The following is a 27,507-nucleotide window of genomic DNA, read 5'->3' on the forward strand; positions in this document are numbered from 1 at the left end:
TATCTACCTAAAAAAACAAAAAAAGCTGACACGAGGTAAAAAATGGGGCTACCACGTTAGCAAAAACTACTCACACTCTCCTACTAGACTGTTATCCCTTGGTTTTGAGTTTGGTTTTCGTTTTTCCATGGGCTAAGCTTCACTAAATATAATGGGCTAAAGTTTCTTTTGCCAAGCTTGGTGGCCCAATTAATGTAACCATGTCTTCTTGGGCCAATGGGCCTCTTGCTCGTTTGTGCATCCCATTGGGCCTCATCTCGTCTAGTTGGGTCTAGGCTTTAAAGCCCTATTGTAGGGCCCAAAAAAGCCCTAAACAAAGTTTAATGGTCCAGCTAGATGATATAAGATGTGGAATTTTTACCATATTTTTCTAGAGCTACTCGGTTATAAATGCCTTCCTCGCAAAGGCCACTAGCTGAATGATACATGAATTGAGTTTACCACAAAGCTTCTAGTATAGAAGTTGGTACATGAGCAGAAACTAGGCTAGCAGGTTGATACAATTGTTTATATAAAACAGAAGATAAGGTACGTTGAAAACCCAAGACAGATTGGGAGGAGAAAGCAAACAAAGAGATTTAGCCAAACAGCTCAACTTCTTCTCAGCTTTTACAGTTGCACATCAAATTGTCACATTAAAGCTCTTTCTTAACACATCAAATGAAGTTTGGTTTAGGTAAAAAAAAAAAAAACTGCTCTTAATTTCTTGCATCAGAGAACTTCAAAACAGCAAGATAAAAACCAGGTTCATCTACAAATTCAGCCACATCAAAAGCATGATCAGCTGCCACTTTCTGTAATGTATTCTTCTCGGGCAAATCAGAAATTATGACATCGGGATTTTGTTGTTGCTGCTGCTTTAAGACGTCCCTTCCTTGGGGATGGCTAATAACCACCTTTGCACCTGTAGAAGCATCAGAAAAAGCTCAGAAGTGTAAGTAGTAACATAAAAGGAAGCAAGAGCACAATCTAAGGATCCACCCCACAAAACACCCCCTTTAACCCTTTTTTGACAGACACACAACATTATGATATGATACAGTTTCGTTCACACCATCTCATCATCTTTACTAAAAAAAATGTTTCCACCAGAGTAGCGCAATTTGAAGTAACCTATATACCACAACCTGAGGGTTGATATTATGGAATTTAAGGTAAGAATTAGGATATAAGTTAACAAATTGTATTATTAACCAGTTATAATTTCAAGGTTAAACGTTTTTAACATACCAAATTAATAAAACTTCACTAGGTTGAACCGAGTCGGGTAATCAGATGAAAAGAAAAAATCTGATATCTGTTCACGTTAATTATTTTTCCTATCAATGAATAGATTTAGATATCTTGGGGAGAAATCCTTTACCCACAAATAGAAAGAGTCCAATGCTGCTTTAAAATGAAACTATTAATTTAACATTAATAACACCCACAACAATATCTAATAAAGGTTACCTGGCAAACAAAGTTTTGCAAGAGCTCCAAAAACCTGGTCAAGATTAGAGGACAAAGCAGGAAGAAAATAGAGGAACACAACATCTAGTGGAGCCCACTTCTCTGGCACATGTATAAGTTCTCCTTGCCAACATTTAACCTTGTCATATTTTTCTTTGATGCCAGCTAACAGAAAAAGTGAATTGTGGACGACAAGCAAAAGTTGGCATTTTGATGAATCAACCAACTGATCTACAAATCCTTCGGAACCAATTGAAACCAACACCTTAGAAGTTTCTTCAATCTCCCCTGCAGAAATAATGCGATCAATATTTTTGTTAAGCTCCTCTCCGGGTATCAAATTATCTGAATCAAGAAATGACCAATCTTTTTCAACAAAGTCTTCAAAGTTAATTACAGATACTGCTCCCTCATTTGGGGGAATTGTAGCACCAATGGATGACTTATGAGCACGTAAAGGACGGTTTGATTTTAGTGCAGAGGAGAGAGAAAGTGGCAAGTGGCAGTGAACATATAAATTTTGTGGTTGTATTTGAAGACATGGTGTGAACTGCCATCTATGTGATGGAAGGAGGAAAGAAGTAGGTGAATAGAGAGAATTCATGGAAGAAGATCTATGTATTCCTTTAAGAGACACTCTTGGTCTAAAATGGATGCTTTCAGCTCTATGCGTGTATATGATAATGACAAACGAACCAAAAGCTGTTACAGCTAATATTTCATAAGCTCATCTGTTTAACCTCTTTTCCACTTATTCTTGTAGCTCAACCATGCCCCTGAAATGAAAAAGACAAATGTTGATGCTCAAAGTGCTAACGTGAAGTCGCAATTGTACTCAAATAACTTTGACAATTCAGACCACTAAATGGTAGTTCAATGGTTATATATTTTCCCAAAGTAAAAGACATTTTTAACTAAATTTAATTACACACTCAACATAGGCCAATCACAATTATCAGTCATTGGAAATTCTAACCTATAACCATCCATCTACAAATTACACAAACACAAAATCGCCAAAAAAAAAAAAAAAAGAAGTTAAATTGCATATTTGGTCCTCAACCTTTGAATTCTGTTTCAAAATTTTCCTTATACTCTAAAATGTTTTAAAATTTTTCCTTCTTGTCATTTAAAGGATCCAAAATGATGGCATAGCAAACAAAATTCATGAAATGAGGTCACTTTGATATGGCATGAATCTTGTTTGTCACGTCAATATTTTTTATTCATCACATGACAATAAGAACTTTTTGGAAACAATTTTGAAAGCATAGGACTAAAAATGAAACATTTTAAAATATACCGATGATTTTGAAATAAAACTTAAAGGTTGAATCTTCAGAAATAATAATAGTAATCAAAGGTTGAAGATGAAATATGCAATTTATTCAAAGAAACAAGTAAAGAAGTGGGTGACTGTCACACACTAAGATTGACTAAGTGGATGGACTCCAGGAATCAACCAAACCCCATTACAAAGAAGTTGTTAAAGACACATCTAACACATCATCATACCCCATTATGACGCTTTCTATATGTATTTATAGTACTAGCTACTAACTTGTGCGATGCATGAGATAATTTAACGAAATTTATATATATTTACTTTACTCTAATAAATATTAAATACTTGTTTCAAAATGAATATGTTTCATTTTCTATTCATAATATGGCTCGAAGCATATTATGATTTTCTTTTTCTTTTTCTTTTTAATCAAGAATAGTGCAGAAATTTATAACATCAAGAGAATACAAATTGACTAAAAAAGGATGAAACTCTAAACAAATTTAAGTTAACAAAGAACATTTGTGTATATAAATCTTTCCATTTAAGAAAAATATAAAGGAAAAAGAAAAAAGTCAATCAGAAGAACAAAGTAATTAACCCAACAAAGCAAGTTGTTGAATTTGTGTGTGTGTGTGTGTGTTGAAAGTAAGTAATTAACCTACTGAAAGAAATAAGTATTTGTTGACATTTTTCCATCAGAATAATTTTCATAAACTTAGAAGAATAGGAGTTTATTCGTTTGCACATTTCTTGTAGGAACACTTTGTGGCATATCTGTCATTGTGCTATCCACCCTCAAGTATTATATATAGCACATTTCATCTATGGTCAATTGTTTTGTCATTGTGCCAGCCAACATTGACGCCTATATATAATGAATCTAATAGTAACCAACTGAAAAAAACAAATCAGCAGTGTATGTTGTTTTATTAGCACAGATATAGCCAACAAATTAATTCATTTGAGATTCTAACTCAAAGTCTCACTTTAGCCACTGCATTCCGTCAACGATCAATAGAATCTTTTTAAAGAAAAATCATGCCTAACAGCTATATAAAGATGGCCGAATCCCAATAATACTACCATAAATAACCTATAATTATATATATATAAATTACATTCCCACTTTTTTTGACTGACCACACAGAACTCATTATTAAAAATAATAATAATAACACAATGATACAAAAAGAGGGGGGATGAAACATAAATTTGACATAGACCCCAGAAATTAATATCGAAAACTGAAAGCATACTCAGAAACTTAAAACTTCAAAGAGTCTCTCAAGTATATAGAGCCCCTAAAACAATTGGGTAAAAAACTATTATTGAGAGCAGAATATATTCTTAGATCCTTTCATAAATTATAATAATAAACGAAATAAGCCTTTCACAGTCATCTTTATTATATTTCTGCAGAAACTAAACATGAAAATCACAATAACAAACTACAAAATTTTTACCAAAATTATAAACTTTGACACTTTCAATGACGATAACCATCAAACAGGTACAGGAAAAATTAAATTTGAAATCATAATGGAGATTAACTTATAAGCTTACTATTTCAATCAAATTTAACAGAAGATTGGAATAATTAAAATAAAAACCAAAAAGTACCTCTCAAAATATGATTTTGAATAAAATTTAGCACCAACTTAACAATAAATTAAGGATAATTTACATATAAAATTTAAATAGTAAAGTCATTTTGGAAACATCATATAGCCAAGTTTCAACCAATATAATCAAATCCAACGACACCAATACATATTATAAAATTCATATAAGGTTAGCACAAAATGTTGCTTAGATAAGCATATCAAAGCACTCTGCAAAATAGAAGTTTTGGCAAAGATGTGAAAAAGAATGGCTTACTAAATGAGTAGATAAAGTCACCTACTTAGGATTATTATGTTGCAGCCAATTTGATCAACAGAACATTGCAGAATAAAGCTGAAAGAAGCAATATTTTTAAGCAGAATTTTTCAATGTTACGGTGTGCTCATGCTCATTATCTTGAGCATATATTAATCGTTTCCATTAATAAAATACCACAACTTATCAAACAAAAAAGTAATGATTTTTATGTAATTCCTCAGACTATCTTGTGTGTTTATTATGTACAAGAGATAGTCTTTTCCTTTATCAATTAAATTACTTATCAAAACCAAAAAAAAAAAAAAAAGACTGATTGAAATGGTGAAAATTTCAACTGGGTTTCACTCTACAAACAATGATGCATGCTTAAAAGCACAGAAACAAACACATATTAGGCGCGTATTGTGCATATTTTGATAGAAGAATTTTATCAAACAGCTGAACTGCATTGAACTGAGAAGCAAACCTTATGAAGTCATATAAAATTTAAATAGTCAAGTCATTCTGAAAACATCATATAGCCAAGTTTCAACCAATATAATCAAATCGAACAACACCAATACATATTAGAAATTTCATATAATTCATACACCAAGTTTCAGCCTGTGTATTTTTTCAAAATAATTGAAAGCAGGAAGGCAGAGAAGCAACTGGGAGGGAAATACCGGAGGCAGGGAAACATGACCAATGCCCAAATAGTGGAGAAGATGCGGGACTAGACTGGAGATAGATAAGGCTGACGGAGAGGAGCAGAGTAAGAAGATAGAAGAAAGAAGCAGATGAGAGCGTGAGAGACTAAGAGTTGAGTTGGCTTTTTAAAATAAAACGTAAAATATAAGGGAAAACAAAATAGTGGTGAGTAGAAAATTGTACAGTCTTCAAAACAAACGTGGCAAGCTATCATGAAGTAAAAAAAAAAAAAAAAAATGAGAGACTTTGGTTTTATAGTATAAAAAGTCACTAACTCGTGTAATGTACGGGATAGTTAAATTTAAAATCACATATATTTTAAAAAACAAATAGAGAATTTTGTATAAAAGAACTATTAAATAAAAGTTAATAGGAAAATTATTTTATAATTTTAAATAGTTTCTCATAGGTATTGTATAGGTATCAACCATGTACAATGCATATTTTAAATTAAAAAAAAAGAAAAAAAAAAAGACCATAATGGTGGGTGGTGGCTGTTTTTGTTTTATTATTTATCCAAAAAAAAAAAAAAAAGAATTTGATAGGATATGAACAAATAAATTGTAGTAGAATTTGAATAGTTTCCCATAGGTATTGTATAGGTATCAACAAAGTAGGATGCATATTTTAAATAAATAAATAAAAACTTTGTCTTCTAACTCTCACATGCACCAACACTACACCACCACCATATGTATAGAGGTTATTACATGCTCTTGTTTAGTTTCTTATCAATGTAAATTGCCACTTTTAATAAGAATAATGCACATCCTCACTCCATATTATTCTACTAATCAATCTAAGATTCCTAAATCAAGTAGGAAAAAAAAAAAAAAAAAACCCTATGGACTATATCACAACATTAATATAAAATTGATTATTAATGATAGGAAATTCGTGGTTTTGATGGTTAGGAATAAGCTCTTCTTCTTGTTATTGATGAAATTTTTTTTAACGGAGTGGTTTTTCCAAGATCATATGAGGGTTCTATATATAACATACATAGTAGTACAAATTACACCAACGTTAAAGAAAATTTGATTGATGAAATTTTTAATTATTAAATCAAAATTATGATTAAATCTAATCTTTTAATCGTAAAAACAAATTTTTACAATTAAAATTTTCACACGTAGATTTTTCATACTAATAAACTCACTCACAAGTCACAACAATAACAATATTATAAAGTAGTAATCATAGAGAGTTAGAGCATGAAAGATGGCAACATGTCCTTACCTTTGCATTTACTCTGAGCAATTCCATGGATACAATGTTACAAAGTGGTCTCATGAAGTCTCATACCCTCTTTGCAAAATCTTCAATTTGTTGTGTGTGTTTTCTTTGTGAAAATTTGAGTGAGTATAAAGGGTTTCGACCTTGGCAGGGGTTTATATTTGTTGAAATTTTTGTTATAGAATTTTAGTTGAAGTAGAATTTTCAAGCTCTTGAAACATATATCTAATAGAGTTTTACTTAAACTAAACTATTGTAATATTTGATAAGATAAGTACACGTTGAAGAGAATTTTTTGTTGAAATTTTTGTTATAGAATTTTAGTTGAAGTAGAATTTTCAAGCTCTTGAAACATATATCTAATAGAGTTTTACTTAAACTAAACTATTGTGACACTTGATAAGATAATTGCATGTTGAAGAGAAATAATAAATATATAAGATACAAAACCTAAAATAAAAAGAAAAAGAAAATAGTGGTGATGTGGAAAATTATGAGAGCTCCAAAGTCTTTAGTTATATATATATATATATATATTATATTATATAATAAAAGTTGGGCTTAGACTTCATGGTTGTGTCTAGTGGCTTCACCATATTGTAGAAATTAAAAAAAAAAATAGATTTAAAATTTTTTTTTCTCCTATAATTTCTAAGTTGATAAAAATCTTTATTTGAGTACAATCCAAATTCTCCATCTTATCCATGTAATCCCTATCTTTTACTTGTAGTGTATTATTAAAAAAAAAAAAAAAGTCTAATGCATCTTAAATTGCAATGACGTATGCTACACTAAAAAAAAAGAGAGGTCTTATTCATCTTAAATTGCAGTGACGTAGATATAGTGTAATCTAATTTTTCTCATTTTTAAAATACTACACTAGAAAACAAGGTCTAATCCATATTGCAGAATTTTTTTAGATTTAAAATGATAAGACATGCAAAAAAAAAAAAAACCTTAAAAACATGGATAAAATAACTAATTTACCTAGATTAGGATTGTGTAACCATTAGTATTTTATTTAAAATTTAAAATTATAGATAAAAAATAATTTTAGAAAAAAATATACGCTTTTTTTTGGGATAGAAACATATTTTAACAAAATATATATATATATATATATATAATTGATTAGAATTTCACATAGGATAGGCGTTTCTTTAATTCCAAACCATCTAATAATTTCTCTTATAATTTAACTTTGATATAATTTGAAATTCTCCCAAGTCCTAATTTCCAAGTTTTTTGGATAAATATGCATCCTAAGTGATGAGTTTTATGTTTTTTTTTTTTTTTTTTTTAAAAAAAAAAACGTTAATTGTGATATTTTTTTAATACATATATTTTTCCTAAAAATTCTATTTCTCTTATAATTCCTAAATTGATTAGAAATCTAACATCTTCACAATTAAAAATTTTCTATATATACGATTTTTTTAGTGTATTCTTATATTGATTAGGAGAGAATTATGTTTATTTTTTTGGCAAATGAAATAGCTTTGGTTAAGTTTCCATATGTTTTTAATCATTAAATTTATGAATTTTTTTCATATAAATATGTTGTGTGATTGCTTGATACTTTTAAGAACAATAATTTATATGAATAATTTATATGCAATTTATATAATCTATATTCAAATGATTATTAATTTATTATTTCTCAATAAAATTATACTAAAAGTTTATAATTAAAATTATGCAACGCACGGGCATTATACTAGTGTTTGTGTATATATATAGACTAGCTTTAAAGCACGTGCAACGCACGTGTAAATTGCTAAGAGAATATTAATAATAAATAATATTATGGTTCTATCAAATCATTTTTTTTAATTAAAAATGAATTTCTCTATATGAATTAGAATGAACACTAATAATTTATATATACAAGAGTAGTTTGGTGTGCATGAGGGATTAATATTACAAACATAACTAGAAATCTACAGTTCCTACAACATATAATAGTGAGCAAAATGATAAATGACTTTATCTTTTTAGTCAATGTTTTTAACTTCTACATTCTAACAAAATGATAAATGACTTCATATATTCAGTCAATGTCATGAACTTCTGCATTCCAACAAAATACTAAAGCATTTCTCTATATTTTAGCACAATTTCAATACATGTACAACAAAACTACTATAAAGAGTCACAATTATCTCATAGAATAAGCGAGTGATAAGGTATGCCTATGCATATTTTCATTTAGTATCGATATATCTAATGGCTTCCAAAAGATGTTCCTTTTTCAGTGGTTTGCTAAGATGAACATCCATTCCAACCTCAATTGCCATGTTAGCTTCCCCACTTGATGTATGAGCAGTTAATGCAATGATTGGAATATGAACACCGAAGGACTTCCCCATTTTCCTTATTTGCTTTGTTGCTTCATACCCATTCATCACAGGCATCTGTCAAACACAAAATCATATATGATTTAGTTGGAAAAAAAATATTATTATAAAATGTGAATAGCTTACGTTGTGTGATTAAAATTAAACTATAGTACAAGGGATTATAATAAATTAAAATAAAATAAATATATATATATATATATATTTTGTTGCTGAATAGAGAAAATTTTGAACTTAGAGCTACAGATACTCACATTCTGATGTTTTCTTTCACCTATCTGGTATTAGTGTGGGGGTAGCATAGTTTTTTTTTTCTGTATTGCTACTGGGCCAATAAGCCTGTGTTAGCCCAGGTTTTATTTTTGTATAAGTTTACTCACTTGGTTTTTATGAATAAAGTTCTATCTTTTCTCTCAAAAAAAAAAAAAAAAAGTGCCAAGACATCATAAATTTTACCAAATATCATAGAAACATGTGACATAGTGGAAAGGATATCATCTAATATATTGCAAATGTTCTACTTGGAAAACTAAGTACTTTTATAGATATAAAATATAAAAAATATTTATATTAAAAAAAAAAAATCATAAAAAGGTAAAGGAGAGGGAAATCATACTCTTTACCTCACAATCCATTAAGACATAATCGTATGGAAGAATCTTTGAAGCTCCAAGTTTCCTTTGATCACTTAGACCTTTGAAAACCAAATCTAAAGCTTCCTGTCCGTTAACACAAGTTTCGGCAGTTGCACCAAGCTTTAAAAGACTGGCAACAATTAACTTCCGCAACAGTGCATTGTCGTCAGCAACCAAGAGCTTCTTCCCACTCAATGGCTTATCATCATTTGGGTTACCAATTTCTTGTATTTCTTGCTCTTTTGGTGGGTTCCCATTACTCGAAGGACTTCTTGGTATGAACGCAACATGAGATAGAGTTTGAATGGGTGATAAGATTTTCTTCTTGGTTGTCTCAATGTTGCTACCATGGTCTTGTAATTCTACTCGTTGAGTTGAGTGTCTGTTTGTCGGGGAATTCTCTATATAAGACCGACTCCTTGATGAACTAGGATCTCTTGAAACTTTTTCAGCTTGAAACTTGCTTTCTTCTTTTAGTTTGCCTAAATTCCCTTGCAATGTACCTCCAAACTCAGGAAGAAGTCTTACCACTTGATACAAACGAGAACCATGAAATGGCTTAGATATTATGACATCATTAGGATCAAAGAGGTCCTCTTTAGTGCCTTTGAAGTTGATATTATGCATCATTGGTTTCTCCAACCAAACAACCTTACAAGTAGCATTATGGAGGCCTTTTTTGAATTCAGCCACAATTCTACATAATTCTAGGAATGGCCCAGCACTTGCATCAATCACAATTAATATGAAACTTGATGCAAATTTAGGAGTAGTCCTATTGAAGACTGATAGTATGTAGTCTGAACCATCCATGCTACTTAAAGGCACATCCTTTTCTACACCGCTAGAGTTATTAGAAGCAGACCTGCTTAAGTAGCCACTTGGAGAACTCAAATCAATTGATTTTCCAGAAGAATTGTAACGAGAATGGTTCTGGTTATGTTTTATCTTTTGGAGAGTAGATGGAAGATGTTTCCATTGCTTTGCTATCGATACTTTTATCCCTAAGTTCTCCATAAATCTTTGTGAAGTCCTTCGCCGTTCGTTATTTTGAATCAAGAGAACAACATGGGATGCCCTTACCTTGGGGCTAGGGGTTGTGTGAATTGTCAGCTTTGAACTAGGAGTACGTAACCACAAGCCAGGACTAGGTGTGCTGAGAGTTAGTTCAGGAGTATGGGTACCATCAGCCATTTCAAGGTCTTCTGCTTTTACATTATCGCAACTAACATTTTCACGTGTACTGAGTATCACATTGAATCTAAAGCAAGTTCCCTTTTCACCAATCTCTTTGTCCACAATTGATATATCTCCATGCATCAAACGTACCTAGCACAAAATTACAAGAAAAATTAATCAATAAAAGGGATTATAATGAATTTAGACTATAATCAAGTCACTTTAAAACCTAGTTGATAAAGTTATTTGTGATAGTTATGTGAATCTAATCCAAGTTACAACAACGCATCATACAAATCTAGATGCATAATTGAGTTTAAAAAAATATATGTAGTACAATAAGTGGAAAATGATTCTCTCCATTTAAAATTAATTCATTTAATGCATCTTTTTTATTTGTACAGACTATCACATTATTTAAAAGTTTAATTGGTCTATACACTTTTAAACTTAAAAAATAAAATAAAATATGAACCATGAAACAAGCATAATGAAAATGACTTGAAATGGAGGGATCATGATTCCGGTTAGATTGCTTATCTTGAAACTCTAGATAAACACTGCAAAAAAATAAAATAAAAAAATTGATGTGTGCTAAAGTTAGTCATTTACCAGAGACTGAACAATGCCAAGTCCTAATCCAGTGCCTCCTTGTCCAAGAGCTGTTTCTTTGACTTGAACATAGTTTTCAAAGACTGAGATTTGTTTTTCCTTCGGGATTCCTTTTCCTGTATCATCAACCTCAAAGACAAATTCCATGGCATTTGGATCTTGTTGGGCTGCATTCATGGCTTCCAGGTCATTATATGCTTCATTGCTCTTACGAAACAAACACTCTAAATATTTCATTAAACCATTCTGATTAGATGCAATTATTGAATTTTGCAAACTGGGTTTCCTAACCCATGCTCGAACGGTTACATGCCCCTCACAAGTAAATTTAACCGCATTGCTTAGTAAATTGCATAATATTTGCTTAAGTTTTCCCCTATCTCCTTTCACTTGTGAAAATTTGATGGCAGAACCATCATAAGGATCTAATACCACATCTACTCCCTTTTTAATACCAACAGGATAATATAAATCAACTACATCTTCAATTAGTTGGCCCAAATCAAATTCCTCTTCATCAAGTTGCATCTTGCCCGCCTCGATTTTGCTTGTATCAAGAATAGAATTCAGTAAACCTAAACAAGTACATAAGTTATACATATTCATTGATAAAAACAATACTAAATATAAAACAATTTGCCTAATAAGGTGTGAAGAGATTACCTAGTAGGTCCTTTGCACAAGTATCCATTTGTCTCAAATTTGTCTCCAATTCAGAACTAGATGTGGCTTCTTTATAGCACAACTCTATCAAACCTGTAAGGCCTGCTAGTGATGCACGAACATCATGGCTAGCACTAGCAAAGGCAAGACTCTTGTTCATACTCTTCCTCTCTGCTTGTTGAGTTGCTTCCATTTGTTTTATAAGAGTAGCACACAAGTGCATCTCTCGCTTGGCAGCTCTAACGAATATATACGCAAAACTTAAAATGGAAACAACCATGGAAGTGATGATTACTATAAGAAGGGCCAGTGCCACTATCCTGTTCTTGCGGACAAGGCTGAGTAACCCTTTTTGTGGGAAAGCTAATACATATACCTGAAAAATTCAGTTATACTACATAAATATATGCATAAACTGTTGAATTTAACTAGTGTCTATACTGTTAGTATGACATGATATTTATCCAACTGATTTTCATCAATAAGGTTCTGAATATTATGGCCACTCGGCTAGCTACAATCTATAAAAGCCCCAAGTCTATTATGTGTGGAATGGATTAATGATCAGTGGAGAATTTAGCATAGCATTTTATGCCTAGGACAAACAAAAGCATTTACAATAATTATTTCTTAAGATTTTTCTAGAAAGAAAAGGAGGATAAAAAGATTTGCATTTAATTTCTAACCTGCTTATAAATAGGAATAGCATAATTCTCTCTAGTCTAAAGCATACCTACTGTGTACAAAAACAAAGCAAGAAAGGCACACAAGTGATGTACATGATCATATGACTTAACAAGCAAAGCTTCTTGTAATGTTTAGTGTTCAACGCAACAAGAAGAAAATATAAATATTTACAAATGAAGTTTTTCATATTTGCAAGATAGTGAAGAATTAAAACATACCGATTGGACTCCCGCCATATCTAGTGATGAACAATAAAACATGTATTCTGTTCCTTGAATATTCAAAGTAGAAGCTATTGATGAACCATCTTTGATGTTACAGGAAACATTCCCAAGAACTTCTTGTTCCCCATTTGGTTTCTTCAATTGGACAGAAACTATATTACCAACAAGAACCATATGAGTGTTTTTGAGCTCTTCTACAAGCACTTTCCCATCTTTGGTAGCCAAATACAAGCTCCCATCCTGACGATCTATACCAGTAAAATGGGCGGTTAGTGCTTTGACCGAGAATCCTAGAGAGATAACTCCTTCTCCATTAATTCTAGCTGAGCTAAGTAGTATAAGATCTTGAGAATTATTCCATCCAGTTTCCAATGAGGCATATCCGTTGGTACTATTCAAGGCTTCTTGAAACCATCTTTTATTGACCAAATTCAAGGGAGGGCATTCAATGGAGTTTCCATCTAATTCTCCTGTCTCTTGGTTCACATGTTGCATGTAACAATTAAGGTTCTTTTTTACATTTGGAGCACTCCATCTAGGATTATATGAAGAGTTAGAGTACACCGCAAGAGTTTGATTCTGACCAGTGTAGTATGAGAAATATAGACCTTCTAACCCAGTATATGAAATTTGAGATAAGTATGGAATTGTAGACCATGCTTGAAATAATATAGGAGCCACCTATAAATTAAATAAAAAATAAAAAATAAAATTATGAAATATCTAGTTGTTTCTTATTGAAAGTAATCATTTAACTACTTATATGATCTTTGTGAGAGAAGAATATGGATACCAACCTTAGTCTCAATCTTAGAGAATGAGAGTTTAGTTTCATTGAGGGGCAACCTTAAAACTCCTGCTAAACTTGTTGCTGATGAATTTATTGGATGTAAGAACTTTGCTGTGTTCTCAACTTTAGATTGCATATTGGAATGGAAGTCATGAAAGTACAAATTCACTTGATGCTCAACACGACTAAACATAGAATACCAACATGGGATCAATGCAGTAGGAAGGAGCATCACAGCAAATGCCTGCATTAAGGGTTTGACAGAATGTGTGAATGCAATCACAATTTGATTAAAAAAGAAGAAGAAAGAAAATCACATAAACCATTTGGATAGAAACATACTTTAGAGTAGGAGATAATTTACAAATGCTTAAAATTATTTTTCTCATATTATTTTTCAAACCAAGGATGAAGGGAAAAAAATTGTTTATAGAGAAAAAGACTGAAAAGTTAAGTAACATCTTTTAAAACCCTATACAAAGTACAAACAAATCCAATACCCAAGAAGCAGTAAGAATGTGTATTTTCTTTTGGTTTCAATAATTTTTGTAAGCATGTAAAATACCAGATCCTATCACACTGCCACTACTTGAAGACTTACCAGAAGAAATAAAAAACAAACAGGTTGTAAAGTTATCATTGAGCCTAGTCGCATCATGATCAGGTCCTCTAGTTATGATCACCAAAGGCTACTGCATTGAAGAATATGTAGAAAAATCAATTTGTGAATATATATTGTAAAATAAATAAATAAATCAGAAAAGTTGCATACTTAAATATAGTGAATTTCTTTCATAAGCATCATACCAGGAGCAATCTCTCTCTCTCTCTCTCTCTCATAATAACTCAAGAAGATTGATTTCTTAACCAAATCTTTAACAAACTTTTGTATGAAGTTTCAGCCTTATTACTATGTCTTCTATACAGGGAAGTCAAATCTTACTTTCTATTGGGTGAATAATACAAGCGAGCCGTTGCATTAATATACAAGAAATATAATTACGTAATAGAATATTTTCCTTGATGATTGAAGTAGCTCATCCATGACTTGTAGCAACTTAGAAAGCTTATTCTTTGTAATAAAAAGGTTTGATTAACTACAAGAAAAATTAGGGGTTTCAATAGAGATTTGTATACACCATTAAAGTATGCCTAATGATATTAGAATTTTTTTTCCCTGTAGTACCGCAAGGGTGTATAAGCTTTGGAAAGCAACAATCTTTTTTTATTTATTTTATTTATACAAGATAGAAATTTTATTTTAACATAATTTAAGTGTATATATGTGTAAAGTCCACTTCTAGAGACTTGAACTCTAGCCCTTACTCCCCACAGCTCACATTTCACAAGCACTTATACTTGTGAAGTGATAAAATAAATACTGTACAGCCAAGCAAGAAAGATTTATTGATTCATTATCGTACTTATTCATTCATTGTTCACTAAAGTTGTTTATAGGCACTCCATGCTAAACTATTTAGGAGAAAACTATGATCACTTTATTATTTATTTATTTTTATTACTAATAATCAATAATGCTACTGGATATGACCTTTACTAGTTGATTGTGCCAAAATAAGTTGAAAAGAGGGTATGAGACAGTATGATCATGCATGCAGAAATTTAGAAGTCAGACTTGCACATAGCACAAAGAGGAGTAGAGGACATACTCAAACTTCCAAGCCGCATTGGAAGGATGCAACATTGATTTGACCAAACTAAAGTTTTGGCCAAATCATTATCATTCCTATGTTTAACCCTTAGATGTAAGTCCTAATTTGTTGCTAGGGTAACGCTATTTTTTGCTAACTGCTTTAAATTTCCTATGATTTTTAATTAGTAGCAAGAAATATATACATAAATAAATATATATATATATATATATATTCACACACCGTAATGAATTTGTCACTAATAAATGTAAAGGTTTGTAGTTTAGTAATTTAGTTTATTGTAAGGAATAATTATTTTTTAAATTGAGGAATAATTTTTTTTTTCTAAAATATAAGCAATATCACATTAAAAAAAAAAAGTAATAGTTATTCTTTAATATATATAACAACTTTTAAAATTAATATATTTTCAAAAAAGTATAAACTTTAAAGACTTTCTTTATGCATTATGTTTTACAAAACTTTTTATATGTAACAACCAATTTTATGAATAAGAATATAGTTATTTCGTTGCAACATCTTTTATTTCAAATAATAATAATTACTATTCCTAATATAATCTCCATGAATTATAATTCTTCTTTTCATTTTGGGGTAAATTCAATTTAGTTTCCACTCAACTCCATAAATTTAATTATTTTTGCTTCTTTTTTTGCCTTCGTAATTTAAGTAATATTTTAAAGTGATAGGCTACACATGATTGGGGTATATGCTAGGTTAGTTATAACTTATAAAGATACCCACAAATACCTGTATAAGATAAACAATGTTATAATCCATTCCATGCTTAGTAAAGGACGAATATTATATATTGTATGTTACACGTATGCAATTTTATAAAAAAAATATTTATCATATAAAACAAAAATACTCTAAAAAAATATTATTTATAATTAAATTAAGTACAAATACATGAATGTGTTTGTCATCAGTTTTTACTTTACCTTTTCTAGGTACAAGTATATTTTATAACCAATTTTCACCATATAAGCAATACCAACAAATTAAATTTTGCATTCAAATACACACGATCATATTTGTATAAATATGCATCAATTTTACTAAAGTTTAAAACTTTTTCTTTCTGTATTACTTGTATCAAGGATTTTTATAAATACTTAAGTGTGTTATTATAAAAATAAATATTTTAAATTCCATGTTTTCCTATTTTTATTAAATATAAAAAAAATTATATTTTTATTATAATCCCGATTTTTTATCTATTGAGTTTTTTAATTACTGGGATGATCATCTCTTATTGTCATATGTACTATGCATGTATAATTGTATCAATGTGCATTCATTTTAAACAAAAAAAAAGAAAAAAAATCATTTCAAATTATAATAATTTAAGAAAATAAATAATTTTTTGTTATTTTGCTTGAAAATATTTAAACTCTTTTAAAGTAAATTTTAAATTATTTATTTATTTTCAAAAATAGCATATAAAATTATACTAAGTGAGCACAAATATGATATTAAATTGGAATATAATAAAAATAATAATAATGTAACATAGATATACACACAGCTATTCACCTTAAACATAAATAAGAAGACAAATACAAATAGGGACAAAGAAAGAGAATGAGAGAGAGATACCAGTGCCGATTGATATGTGGACAGAGTCGGCGCCAGTCACTGAGTGGAGGCTAGAAGCAGCTCGTGGTGGCGACGAAGAAGTAAGGTTTATTTTTTCCCTTCAACGGCAGATTTATGTTAAAGCAATAAAGCTTGTTTTTTTTTCTTCTTCTTATTTTTTCATTATGAGGAGTACTTCTAATTGGAAAGGATTCTTGATTGACAAAGAATTTGTTTGTCTTTTTTATTATTATTATTATTATTTTTTCCTTTTTGGATTTTTTTTCCCTTATTGGGATATTGTTGATTTGGGAATTTGTTAAATGTTATTTTGTATAATTTTTTTCAAAGAGAATAAACTGAACCAAGAATATATTTTACCTGCAAGAGCATGCACCCCAGAAATCAAAGGTTGATGGATAAGAGGGTGAACCTGTCTTCGTATGTTTGTCAAAAACAAACAATGTCTAGATGTCTATGTCAAAGGGTAGTGCACTTTCTTAGTCTTTCATGTTCTTAAGTGGCAGAGTCAGGAATATTTTCCAAGGGGGGCCAGTCTCATGGCTAGTAGCTTCACTGATGTGTGTTTCTTTTCTGGTTTTGTTTTTGATGGTGGTGGCCGGTAGTAGGTGTGGATTTTTTTTGGTTAAAATAACTTAAAATAGATAAAATGATTTTTTTTTTTTTAAATGAGATGGATAAATGACTTTTTAAATGGCTAAAAACTAAAATTTTTTACGCCTTCAATTTGAATTGTATTCAAGACAGAGGATCTCAAAACCAAAAAAATTATTAACACACAATAAACAACACTATTATAATAAATATATGTGTATATATATATATTTTGGTTAACTATATTCTTTTTTTGAGAACTATATTCAAACATTCAGTTTCAAGTTTCACAAAACAAAACAGTAAATTATAAAATTTAAAAAGTAACGAAATTGACTGCCACACAGTATATTGGAAAGAATTTTTTGTTTTTTGTTTTTGAGAATATTGTGATTTGGAATATCAAAGAAGAATTTGGGTTTTCTTTTTTAGCCTCTATAAAGGCCACGGGCTGAGAAATGGGCCATTTGATGGTAAATTTTTTTGGTCTTTTTTTATTTTGTGAATTCAGTTGTAATTTTTTTTTGGGTTTTTCTTTTTCGTACCAATTATAATTTTGGGTTTTTTCCTGGAAACTTCAAAAGTTTGAGAGGCCCATTTTTAAGGTTCAAAGTTTAGATTTTGGGGGACTCAATTCTGAAATTTGTTCTTCTAAAAAAGATTTCTGAAATTTGGGAGGGGGCCAGTAAGTAAGTTTTGTATAAATAATGATCAAATAAACCAATCTTGAAGGAAAATTGGAAAACCTCGGGGGGGCATCCGCCAGTGGGTCTTCCTATATAGGCGAAATTGCATGTATCAAATATGGAAGGGAGCAATGGAAATCGTTCTTAGGCAACTAGTGGAAAAAGTTTACTGAAAGAGTGTGCCCGATTTTGGAATTTTTAGTGATAATTACGCTTTTCACAAAGCAAAAAAACCGTGGTGGAGATCATGGTTTCTTGCTGAGAATTCAGCTTTTTTGGGATTTGGCTTTGTTAAGTTGGCTCCATGCTGCAAAATCCACTCTATCTATTTTGCAAAATTTTGTCTATTTTACAAAAATAAGCATCATTTTTCTATTTTACATATCTATTTTTATAAATCATCAATATCAATTTGTCTATTCTACACTAATTTTTTATTTAAATAATACATTCTCACTTTTTTTTTTAATTATTATTCCATACCACCTTACCTAAAGGTATGACAATTTTTGGAGGTCAACTGGAAAACCAGTACTGAGAAGTTATATTACCACACGTTAATCAGCACACAGTTTTTAGTTTTTCCTTCTAAAAAATCTTTCAAATCTGAGATATAAGCTTGGCAGTTAGGGGTTAGAGTTGAAGGTTTAGGATTTTAGATCTCTTTTAAGGATAAACAATGACTATTTTTAAAAAATTTACCAGTTTATATATATATATATATATATATATATATATAGGACCTACATGGACTACTTAAATTGTTACTGGTACACATCATACTACTTGTATGAGGCAGGACATGAAGATTTTTTAGCAGTGTTTTCACAGCCGTTCACTTGACATCAAGGTTTTCTGGCAGTATTTGATATGTACTTTTCTTTTTAGGGAGTTAATCAATCTAGCTTTTGCTCTTGAATTTAGAAAAGCTTTACAGGCTACACTACCAGACATGGAGCACGTGTTTGACCGAGTCCGGACAAAAGTATCAACAAAAAAGGAAATTTAAAACTTTAAATAAACATTCATTTAATAAACTACTAACAAAAGGAAAATAAATAAAATTATTATTTTTTAAATATTACAATATAAAAAAATTAAAATTATTATGCCATTATATGGTTAATAATTTACAATTATTACATACAATAAACAAGCACTATACCTATAAACATTTAACAACTAAAAAATAAATTTTAAAATTACAAATAATCTCCTTAATTATTTAAAAAAAAATCTTTAACGTTCTAAAAGACAGTGCCTAATAAACATAAACACTAAGGACAAAACTAAAAAAATCACAAAACATCACAAGCAATGGCAATAGGAGTTGACTGTTGACGTGTTTATTTCTCATGACAACTTTTTTTATTTATAAAAGAATATAAATTATAGGTATGTTAAAGAGATGAAGACAAATATGAGTCATAATTTTACGGTTACCTCTCTTTTGACTCTTTTTCTCTAGTTAATAGTTTATTCTGTCTGTGAGTCTCTCCGTCCCTGCTCTTGCTCTTTGCAGTTTGCTCTCTCTTAAGTTTTCTTTACAAGGCACAACAGTGTCAAATTGTCAACACATGATTAAATCTAAGTTAACTAAACAAGGTTTCAGTATGAGATGAGAGGGATACCTTTGCTTCTGTAGGCCTGTAGTGCCGCTGCCGCTGGCTGCCAAACTCCTCTCCTCTGTGTTCAGCCGTAAGTTAATTAGGTTTTCCTTCTTCTTCTTTTTTTTTTTATTTTTTATTTTTTATTTTTGAATGGCATAGAAATCCCCCTCTTTTTTCCCTTTTATTATATGTGTGAGGTAAGATGGGTGTTTCCTACTCCTAGGGTAGTTAGATATCTTGTTAGAACCGGCTTTGAGTTTTTTTTTTTTTTTTTTTTGCTTGTGTTTGTTTTGGGTGTTGTTTGGGCTTAATTTTTGTTGATGGGCTAATTTTTTTTATAGCATTTAAAAATATCAATAATATTGTTAAGTGGCAAATTGCAATTTTATTGAAACAAATTGCTAAAAATAATATATTATATATATACTTTTTTTTTTTTTTTTTTAAAATCCGGGGGCCACTGTCCCCCACCCGGTCCAACAAGAGCTCCGTCCCTCCTAGTAGTAGCAGGTAAAGCCAATCTGACTAGGTGCACAGTATTAGAATATATATTAGATTAGATAGATAATCTATTGATGGTTACGAAGGATGTAATTTATGGGTCTGATTAGATGCCCCTTATTGCTGAATACTGAAAATTAAAAATAGTGTAGTAAAATAATTTTTAAATGTGTGAATAGTATTGTAGGACCCAATTTTTATTTGATTTTACCAAATTCTGTAATTGCGGCACCCGTAAACAGTGCTTGGATCAAGACACGGTTGGATTTCAGCTGTATACAAACTCACACTATGGTTATGGACATTAATTTGACACAGTGAGGCTAATGGAAGGAAGGAATGCCAACAAAGTGGTTCTATATGAGGATGCAGCAAAAAAACAACTCCAAGAGTTTATATCAGTGCTACGTGCATGGTTGTGAATTAATGGCCCAATCAATCATGTTCTTCTCTTGGTGTTATTTTGGAAAATGTTGAATCTGGAGTCCTTCATCATTTGTTAACACCTGGCACTGGTATGAGCAGCTTTGATTTTTTAAGCAATATGCTATTAAAAGGGTCTAGTTTGGTGTCTTATCTTTTATATATACAGGTGTAGGTCTCCCTAACATTGATTCGGGTATAAATCATTTCAAGGATGCTTTTGATTGGGTAGAACTAGAAGCCAATAATTCAGGACGTATCGTACCTCATGAAGGAGTTGATCTGGAGTATGACCTGTAATAAAGTTAAGGAGGTTGAGTCTAGTTTAACAAAACACCTCTAGGACCAGCAAAAATTACTTGGAGATGCATCAGTAAGAATTTTTTCACAAATTGTTTGGGCTGGAATTTTCAGTAGTCTACTTCTTTGTTTATTTATATTCAACAACAATAACCAAGTTCTGTTATCTAACAATCTGTAACAGATTACATATGTCACAATTGGAAAAGAGGCATATCTCTCACAAGTACCAGAAAGTTTGCGCGCGCAAGAGAGAGAGAGAGAGAGAGAGAGAAAGAATTCCTTGTGACTATGAGTTAAGATCATCTAAAAAGGTGAAAGCAAAATTTGTGGTGAATGAAGTAGCTACACTGGTTATTTTTGATCCTGTAATTGAACATATTTTACATACCTGGACTAATTAACAACCAGGTGTGTGTAATGCCTCTTTCTTATCTTAATTGCAACTTAATGGAAAGCATTGAGCTCCTATTATGACAATCATATTGAACCGTGAATTTTAATGTGATAATGCAATGAAGTAATCTCTGTCATGTTGAATAACATGGCATAGTTTATAGTAGTACCAGGATTTATTGATTCTTTTGGTTAAGATTTTATCTTTGTCAGTTTCAATCCCTAGTTAAAATAATTCTAAAGTGCCTTATTTAGCAGCACATTAATTTGGGTTTTATATCTCAACTATTTTTTATTTTGTTTCTTGCCTGGCATTTTCGGGGCTTCTTTAGGTATTGGACTCCAAGTATCAAGAAGTTGTTGGGAGAGCTTTCACAAGCTGAGTCTGAAAAGGAATCCAAGCTGAAAAGCATTCTTCAGAGGTTGACTGGACGTTTCTGTGAGCATCATAATAAGTGGAGCCAATTAGTTTCTGCTACTGCAGGTACGCATACCCTTCTCTTTTTCTCTTTCAGATACACTCAAGCGTACATGCAAACAAGTGTGATTGTGCATATAGAAGAGTGGAGGTGTCACAAGGTCATAGTTCTCTTTTGGGGAAATGTCACATTGTCATAGTCCTCTTTTGGGGTAATAATGGTAGTAGATCTTCAGATCACGATGGATTAATATCTGCTTCTATAGTATCTCAAAATTAACTTTATGTCTTGGAATTTTATTTTGTTACTAAGTTATCTGACATATTGTCAGATTTCATGTTTTCATGAATAAAAAGAACAATATTATATAGTAGTCTACATTATACAAAATGTATTTCATTTTGTATGGCTAAAATTGGTACATGTTGCAGAGTTGGATGTTTTGATCAGTCTAGCAATTGCAAGTGAATATTATGAAGGGCCAACAAGCCAACCAATTATATTAGACTCGTCAAGTCCGGATGAAGTGCCATGCTTTTCTGCAAAAAGTCTAGGACATCCTGTTCTTAGAAGCGATTCTTTAGGCAAGGGTACCTTTGTTCCCAATGAAATTATGATTGGTGGTTCTGGTCATGCTAGGTTCATCCTTCTCACTGGTCCTAACATGGGGGGGAATTCAACTCTTCTTTGCCAAGTTTGCTAGGCTATGACTTTGGCCCAGGTAATGTTTTTGTGGTTTTTTTTGTGCAACTCTGAGTTTTAATATTTTGTGGTTTTCACCTTAATGGTTCTTTTCAGGTAGGAGCAGATGTCCCTGCAGACAGTTTTGAGTTGTCACCTGTGGACCGAATCTTTGTTCGGATGGGTGCCAAAAATCATATCATGGCAGGCCAAAGTAAATTTTTAACTGAACTCTCAGAAACTGCATTAATGCTGATGAGATTTGTCAGTGGATCAAAGGATTTTCATTGCACACTATTGTTATGCCTGTGATTTTATAGATTATTTGCAGAATCAAAGACAACATTCTTGAGTATGTACAAATTGATTAGTCTGCCCATATTGGTTCTGATTTTTAGCATAATTAATTAGATCTTAACTGTCAAAGGACAATCCTATCACAAATTTCTCCTCAGTTGCTTTATGTTGAGTCATATTAATAATTTCCTTGGTTACATTCTAAATTTTATTATTCTTGCACATTTGTCCCGTATCTCATCTCATGAGAAGTTTCTTCTTGCATAAGAAAAACTCACTCTTGTTTGATCATTATGCTTTAGAACTTTTAAAGAATAGTCTGCAAAAGTAAATTTTATAATGAGTTAAGATGAATATGATTGAATAATTTTCATGCCATTGACATATTTTTGATGGTTGATGCAGTCTTCTGCAACTCGTAATTCCATTGGTGGCATTGGATGAACTTGGACGTGGAACATCAACTTCAGATGGGCAAGCGATTGCGTATGTGTAAATTATTGGATTAACTTGTCTTTCAGCGATTTCAATATTAATGATCAATTCTCTACAAATTTGCCTTTTCTCTGAGGGTTGTATCTGGTTGAACTTTGTTTCTACTTTGGTTTTCTATCCATTGCAGTGAATCAGTTCTACAACATTTTGTCCACAAGGTACAGTGTCGAGGAATGTTTTCTACTCACTATCACCGATTAGCTGTAGATTATCAGAATGATCCTAAGGTATACCTCTGCTTTTTCTGTTATTTTTCTGTTTCATCACAGACGCTGTTGACACACAAGCTAAGGGTATCTTCTTAATCTTCAAAAAACTAGACAAATGAGTTTTTAGCATGATTGGCCATGTGATAACCATATATAATAGTATCATAGTTTATATTAGATTCATCATGGTTTAGACATAAAGGCCATGATATTGGTACTCTACCAATGGGCACATATATTCTGAACATTGTCTAATTTGTTGTTCTTCATGTTTGGAATAGGTTTTGCATTTCTTTACAAGTTGACACCTGGTGCATGCCCTAAAAGCTATGGTGTTAATGTTGCACGGTTAGCTGGTAAGATTCTTTTTGTATTATTGCCTCTTTGTTGAGAAGCTCTCTTTATTAACCAGAAGAAACGTAGCTGAGGTACAATGATTTGGTTTATGTGATTTTAGACTGTTAACAACAGTCATTTTCTTAAATTATCTGTTGGTAAATTTCCCCAAAGTGACTAGCCAATTTAAAAAATTACTTCTCCATATACTTCTCCATGTAAAAGAATTATCAACCCTGATCTCTTTACCTTGTAAAACTCTTGACTTGAAACCCATGACTCTTTGAAGGGGAACTACACTAACTTGTCTTCTCCCTCCTAGAAAATTCTGATAGAATATAAGACATCCATAAAATCTTCATAGATTCTAACTCACAATGAATACATCCATTTAACAATTCCATATTGATACATATGGACTTCCTGTATACAAATTGTGGAGATTTTTTGCTGTCTAGCACTTCATGTTTCTCCTTCTGGGTACTTAGTCTTTATAAACCATGAAAGTTCAACCACCTTTGATTATCTTTTAAATATTACTTTTTTTTTTTTAATTAATGATAACAATATTTTGGTATTTTTTTTAAGGAAACCAATATGTTTGAAGTTGAAATATCATTTGAATTATATTTAAGGAACGTATATTCTTTTATCAAACATATATGCAACTGCTAGCAACTGCAATGGGGTGGCAAGGGTGAGGACCTTGATGAAAACATTGGAGTGCAGAAGGAACCTAGCTGTAGCTCAATTGAAGTGAATAATAAGGTACACGAGTTTCTTACTGGAGATAAGAAACACCCAAACAGCAAAGAAATTTACATGATGCTATTGGAGATAAATGGTTGGCTTAAGGCACACGGCTACATACCACAAACAGAAATTGTGTCACATGACTTAGGGGAGAGACAAAAGGAACAATCCCTTGAAGTTCACAGTGAGAAGCTAGCTATGGCTTTTGGGCTCATCAGTACTCAACCCGGAACTACTATAAAGATTGTGAGGAACCTCCGTGTATGTCTGGACTGCCATGCTGTGACCAAGCTGATTTCAAAGATAACTGGACGTAAGATTGTAATGAGGGACTGTATTTGATTTCACCACTTTGTGAACGGTTCATGTTCTTGTGGGGATTACTGGTGAATTGCAATATTGTTAACGGATCATGTTCTTGTGGGAATTACTAATGAACTGTAATATATCACTGTTATAGTGTTACTATGCTTAGCATTCCATTGATCGTATAATTTGAATAACTTTTTTAAACCAATTGCCATCAAATTCCAACTTTGCCTAATCTGTTTGACCAGTGATAGTTGGGCTCATTCCTCAACATCAACTGAAAAGATAAACATTCAGCAAAGAAAAACTGAAATAAACATAGTAAACGAAATGTAACTGGGTAACAAACATCGTTCCAAATAACTATCATTGGGAAAAGAAATGGTAAACTAGAAACCATAAATTATGGTCCAATTCAAATAATTCTGTACATAATTGGGTTGCAAACTTACAATTCACTCCTACCAAGCATAAGCCTGACAGATAATTGAGTAAATGTAATTACAAAAGCGATCAACACAAGTGAGTAATGCCTGCTCTATGGTTAAAACGCAAAACCTACCCACCCAAAATACATTTCTACCCATCCCCATCAAAAGTAATATCTCTACAACTAAACTTTGAAGAACAACTAAGAAGTTAATTATCATTCCTGAGGTCATAGGGCTTTGGAATTCCAGGGAGATTGTAGAGCATTTTCCAAGACCTTACATTCTGAAATCAAAAACACAAACTGTCTTGTTGGCAAAACATGCGGCAATCTTGTCAACTTCCTTGTTCCAGCAAACTTCAAATATGCCCCCATTGCCTGTATAAGTTTTGACAATCTTGTTTTCCTTCAATGACCAGATGTGCATGGATTTATCAAGAGATCCACTGGCCAAATACTCACCATTTGGGCTAAATGCAACAGAATATACAGGGTTCCTGAAGTTTCAATATAAGATATCAGTGAAATTGAAAAGCATCTCATCAGTTAAAATCACCTTCAAATAACATCAATGACAGCAGCAAGGGCCAGTACGTGTGTCCATTTAAGCTGTATAGAAGTTTCCCAACTTCCACGTCCCATAGCTTCACTGTTGAGTCAAACGATGCACTACATAGAAACACAACCCACAGAATATTTTAACTGAAATAAGTAAAACAAGAATGAAGACCTAATTATGTCCTGAAACACACAATATTTTAACTGTGTGTGTGTGAGAGGTTTGTATGCAATATGGTGCACAAAATTTTTTATTAAGATCTTGTCATAGCAAAACCTTAGTTTATCTTAACACAGTAATTTAGGCTTAGTTACACATCTAGTCCTCAACCTTTGCCCCATGTTTCAAATTCATTAAAATATAAACAGGACTATGCATCTACTGCTGTAATTGAGGTTTTCTCTCTTGTGAGTCATACACTCTTCAATCCTGCGGATATTATACAGAAGGTGAGTTCAAACTTTGGACTTTCATTTTTCAATTGCATTTGAGCTTTGAAGTATTTATGCCTATGTTAGTTCATTTAAGTGAATCTCTCCCTCTGTTAATTGCTGGTCACTCCAATGACTAATATTTGGGAAAGAATGGGGGAAAGCCACCTTTGAGCTATCAATCATTTGTGAAGCTTGCATGGCAACCATCATGGGTGTTGCGGTATTCTAATTTCCTATCCTTTGAAATGATTCATTTTAGGCCTTACATTTTTAAGTTTGTGTCAAAAAAATACTTATCAAAAAGAAAAGTTTGTGTCAAAAAAGTCCTTGCAGTTAACTCCTGCTGATTGAGTAGAGATTGTTCAGTGAAATCCCAAGGATTTTGATAGCAGCATATAAGGGAAAGGATTGGCTATTCAAATACTTTGTTTTGGAGTAGAGAGAATCAAAGTAAGATCTAACGACAATGAACGTTAGACATAAATTTAAAATGTACAAAAAAATATTCAAATTTCCTCTGGTGTTGAGGGAATTGCATACATAAAGATTCAAAAATAATTATAAGGACCAAAATGAAACATTTCAAAGCCTGAGGACCATTTTAAATCATGAGGTGAAGGTTCAAGACTAAATGTGAAACTAAACCAGTAATATATTTTTTGGTAAATTGGAAATTTCATTAAAACAAACTAAAGGCTACCGGCAACAGCAGGAATAGCCCTGTTACAAAACACACCCTCCTTGTCCGCACTAATAAGATCTAGCAAGTCCACAGGAGGATCCTAATACACATAATAACAATAATCTTGGAGCACACCTTTTCTAGCTAAAAAGTCAGCACAAAAATTAGCCTCACAATAGCAATGCCCAATCCAAACTTGGCCAAATTGGGATATCAACTGTCTACAATCATCAACAATAGGCATAACAACCCGGTTCAAATAAGAAGGATCTCTAATAATATCAACAACTACTTTGGCATCAATTTGAATATCAACAGCTTGAAGATGCATGTTGTGACAAAGGTTAAGGCCATCACGAAGAGCCCAAAGCTCAGCAATAAAGCTTGTGGTGACTCCAATGCATCTAGAGAAACCACCAAGCCA

General features: G+C 31.6%; 2 protein-coding genes and 1 long non-coding RNA gene across 11 annotated transcripts; 1 reads left to right on the forward strand and 2 right to left on the reverse strand.

Moving 5' to 3' along the window:
* Nucleotides 1-487: 487 nt before the first annotated feature.
* Nucleotides 488-5,428, reverse strand: LOC115954124. Its single transcript, XM_031072022.1, has 3 exons — nucleotides 5,287-5,428; nucleotides 1,453-2,228; nucleotides 488-904 (listed from the first exon to the last, which is right to left on the reverse strand). The coding sequence occupies exons 2-3, from the start codon at nucleotides 2,054-2,056 to the stop codon at nucleotides 699-701; spliced, it is 810 nt and encodes a 269-aa protein (XP_030927882.1). The 5' UTR covers nucleotides 2,057-2,228; nucleotides 5,287-5,428; the 3' UTR covers nucleotides 488-698.
* A 3,183-nt stretch (nucleotides 5,429-8,611) lies between these two features.
* Nucleotides 8,612-19,749, reverse strand: LOC115953022 (histidine kinase CKI1-like). The gene is made up of 9 exons (XM_031070443.1): nucleotides 19,693-19,749; nucleotides 16,970-17,067; nucleotides 14,296-14,386; nucleotides 13,702-13,938; nucleotides 12,899-13,585; nucleotides 11,994-12,369; nucleotides 11,331-11,905; nucleotides 9,528-10,868; nucleotides 8,612-8,961 (listed from the first exon to the last, which is right to left on the reverse strand). Exons 3-9 carry the CDS (start codon nucleotides 14,350-14,352, stop codon nucleotides 8,752-8,754), a joined length of 3,483 nt encoding a protein of 1,160 aa, XP_030926303.1. The 5' UTR covers nucleotides 14,353-14,386; nucleotides 16,970-17,067; nucleotides 19,693-19,749; the 3' UTR covers nucleotides 8,612-8,751.
* LOC115953023 lies at nucleotides 19,718-25,182 on the forward strand. Of its 9 annotated transcripts, none has more exons than XR_004083626.1 (11): nucleotides 19,719-19,947; nucleotides 20,679-20,875; nucleotides 20,953-21,156; nucleotides 21,268-21,397; nucleotides 21,812-21,963; nucleotides 22,330-22,619; nucleotides 22,697-22,931; nucleotides 23,282-23,362; nucleotides 23,499-23,598; nucleotides 23,862-23,936; nucleotides 24,552-25,160. It is a non-coding gene; the product is annotated as an uncharacterized LOC115953023 (long non-coding RNA). The 9 variants fall into 9 exon arrangements; XR_004083624.1 differs by having other exon boundaries at nucleotides 19,720-19,947; nucleotides 24,592-25,160; XR_004083623.1 differs by having other exon boundaries at nucleotides 19,718-19,947; nucleotides 23,499-23,936.
* The last annotated feature ends 2,325 nt before the right edge of the window (nucleotides 25,183-27,507 follow it).

Source organism: Quercus lobata, chromosome 7 (genome assembly GCF_001633185.2).
Source record: "Quercus lobata isolate SW786 chromosome 7, ValleyOak3.0 Primary Assembly, whole genome shotgun sequence".
Classification (NCBI taxonomy): Eukaryota; Viridiplantae; Streptophyta; class Magnoliopsida; order Fagales; family Fagaceae; genus Quercus; species Quercus lobata.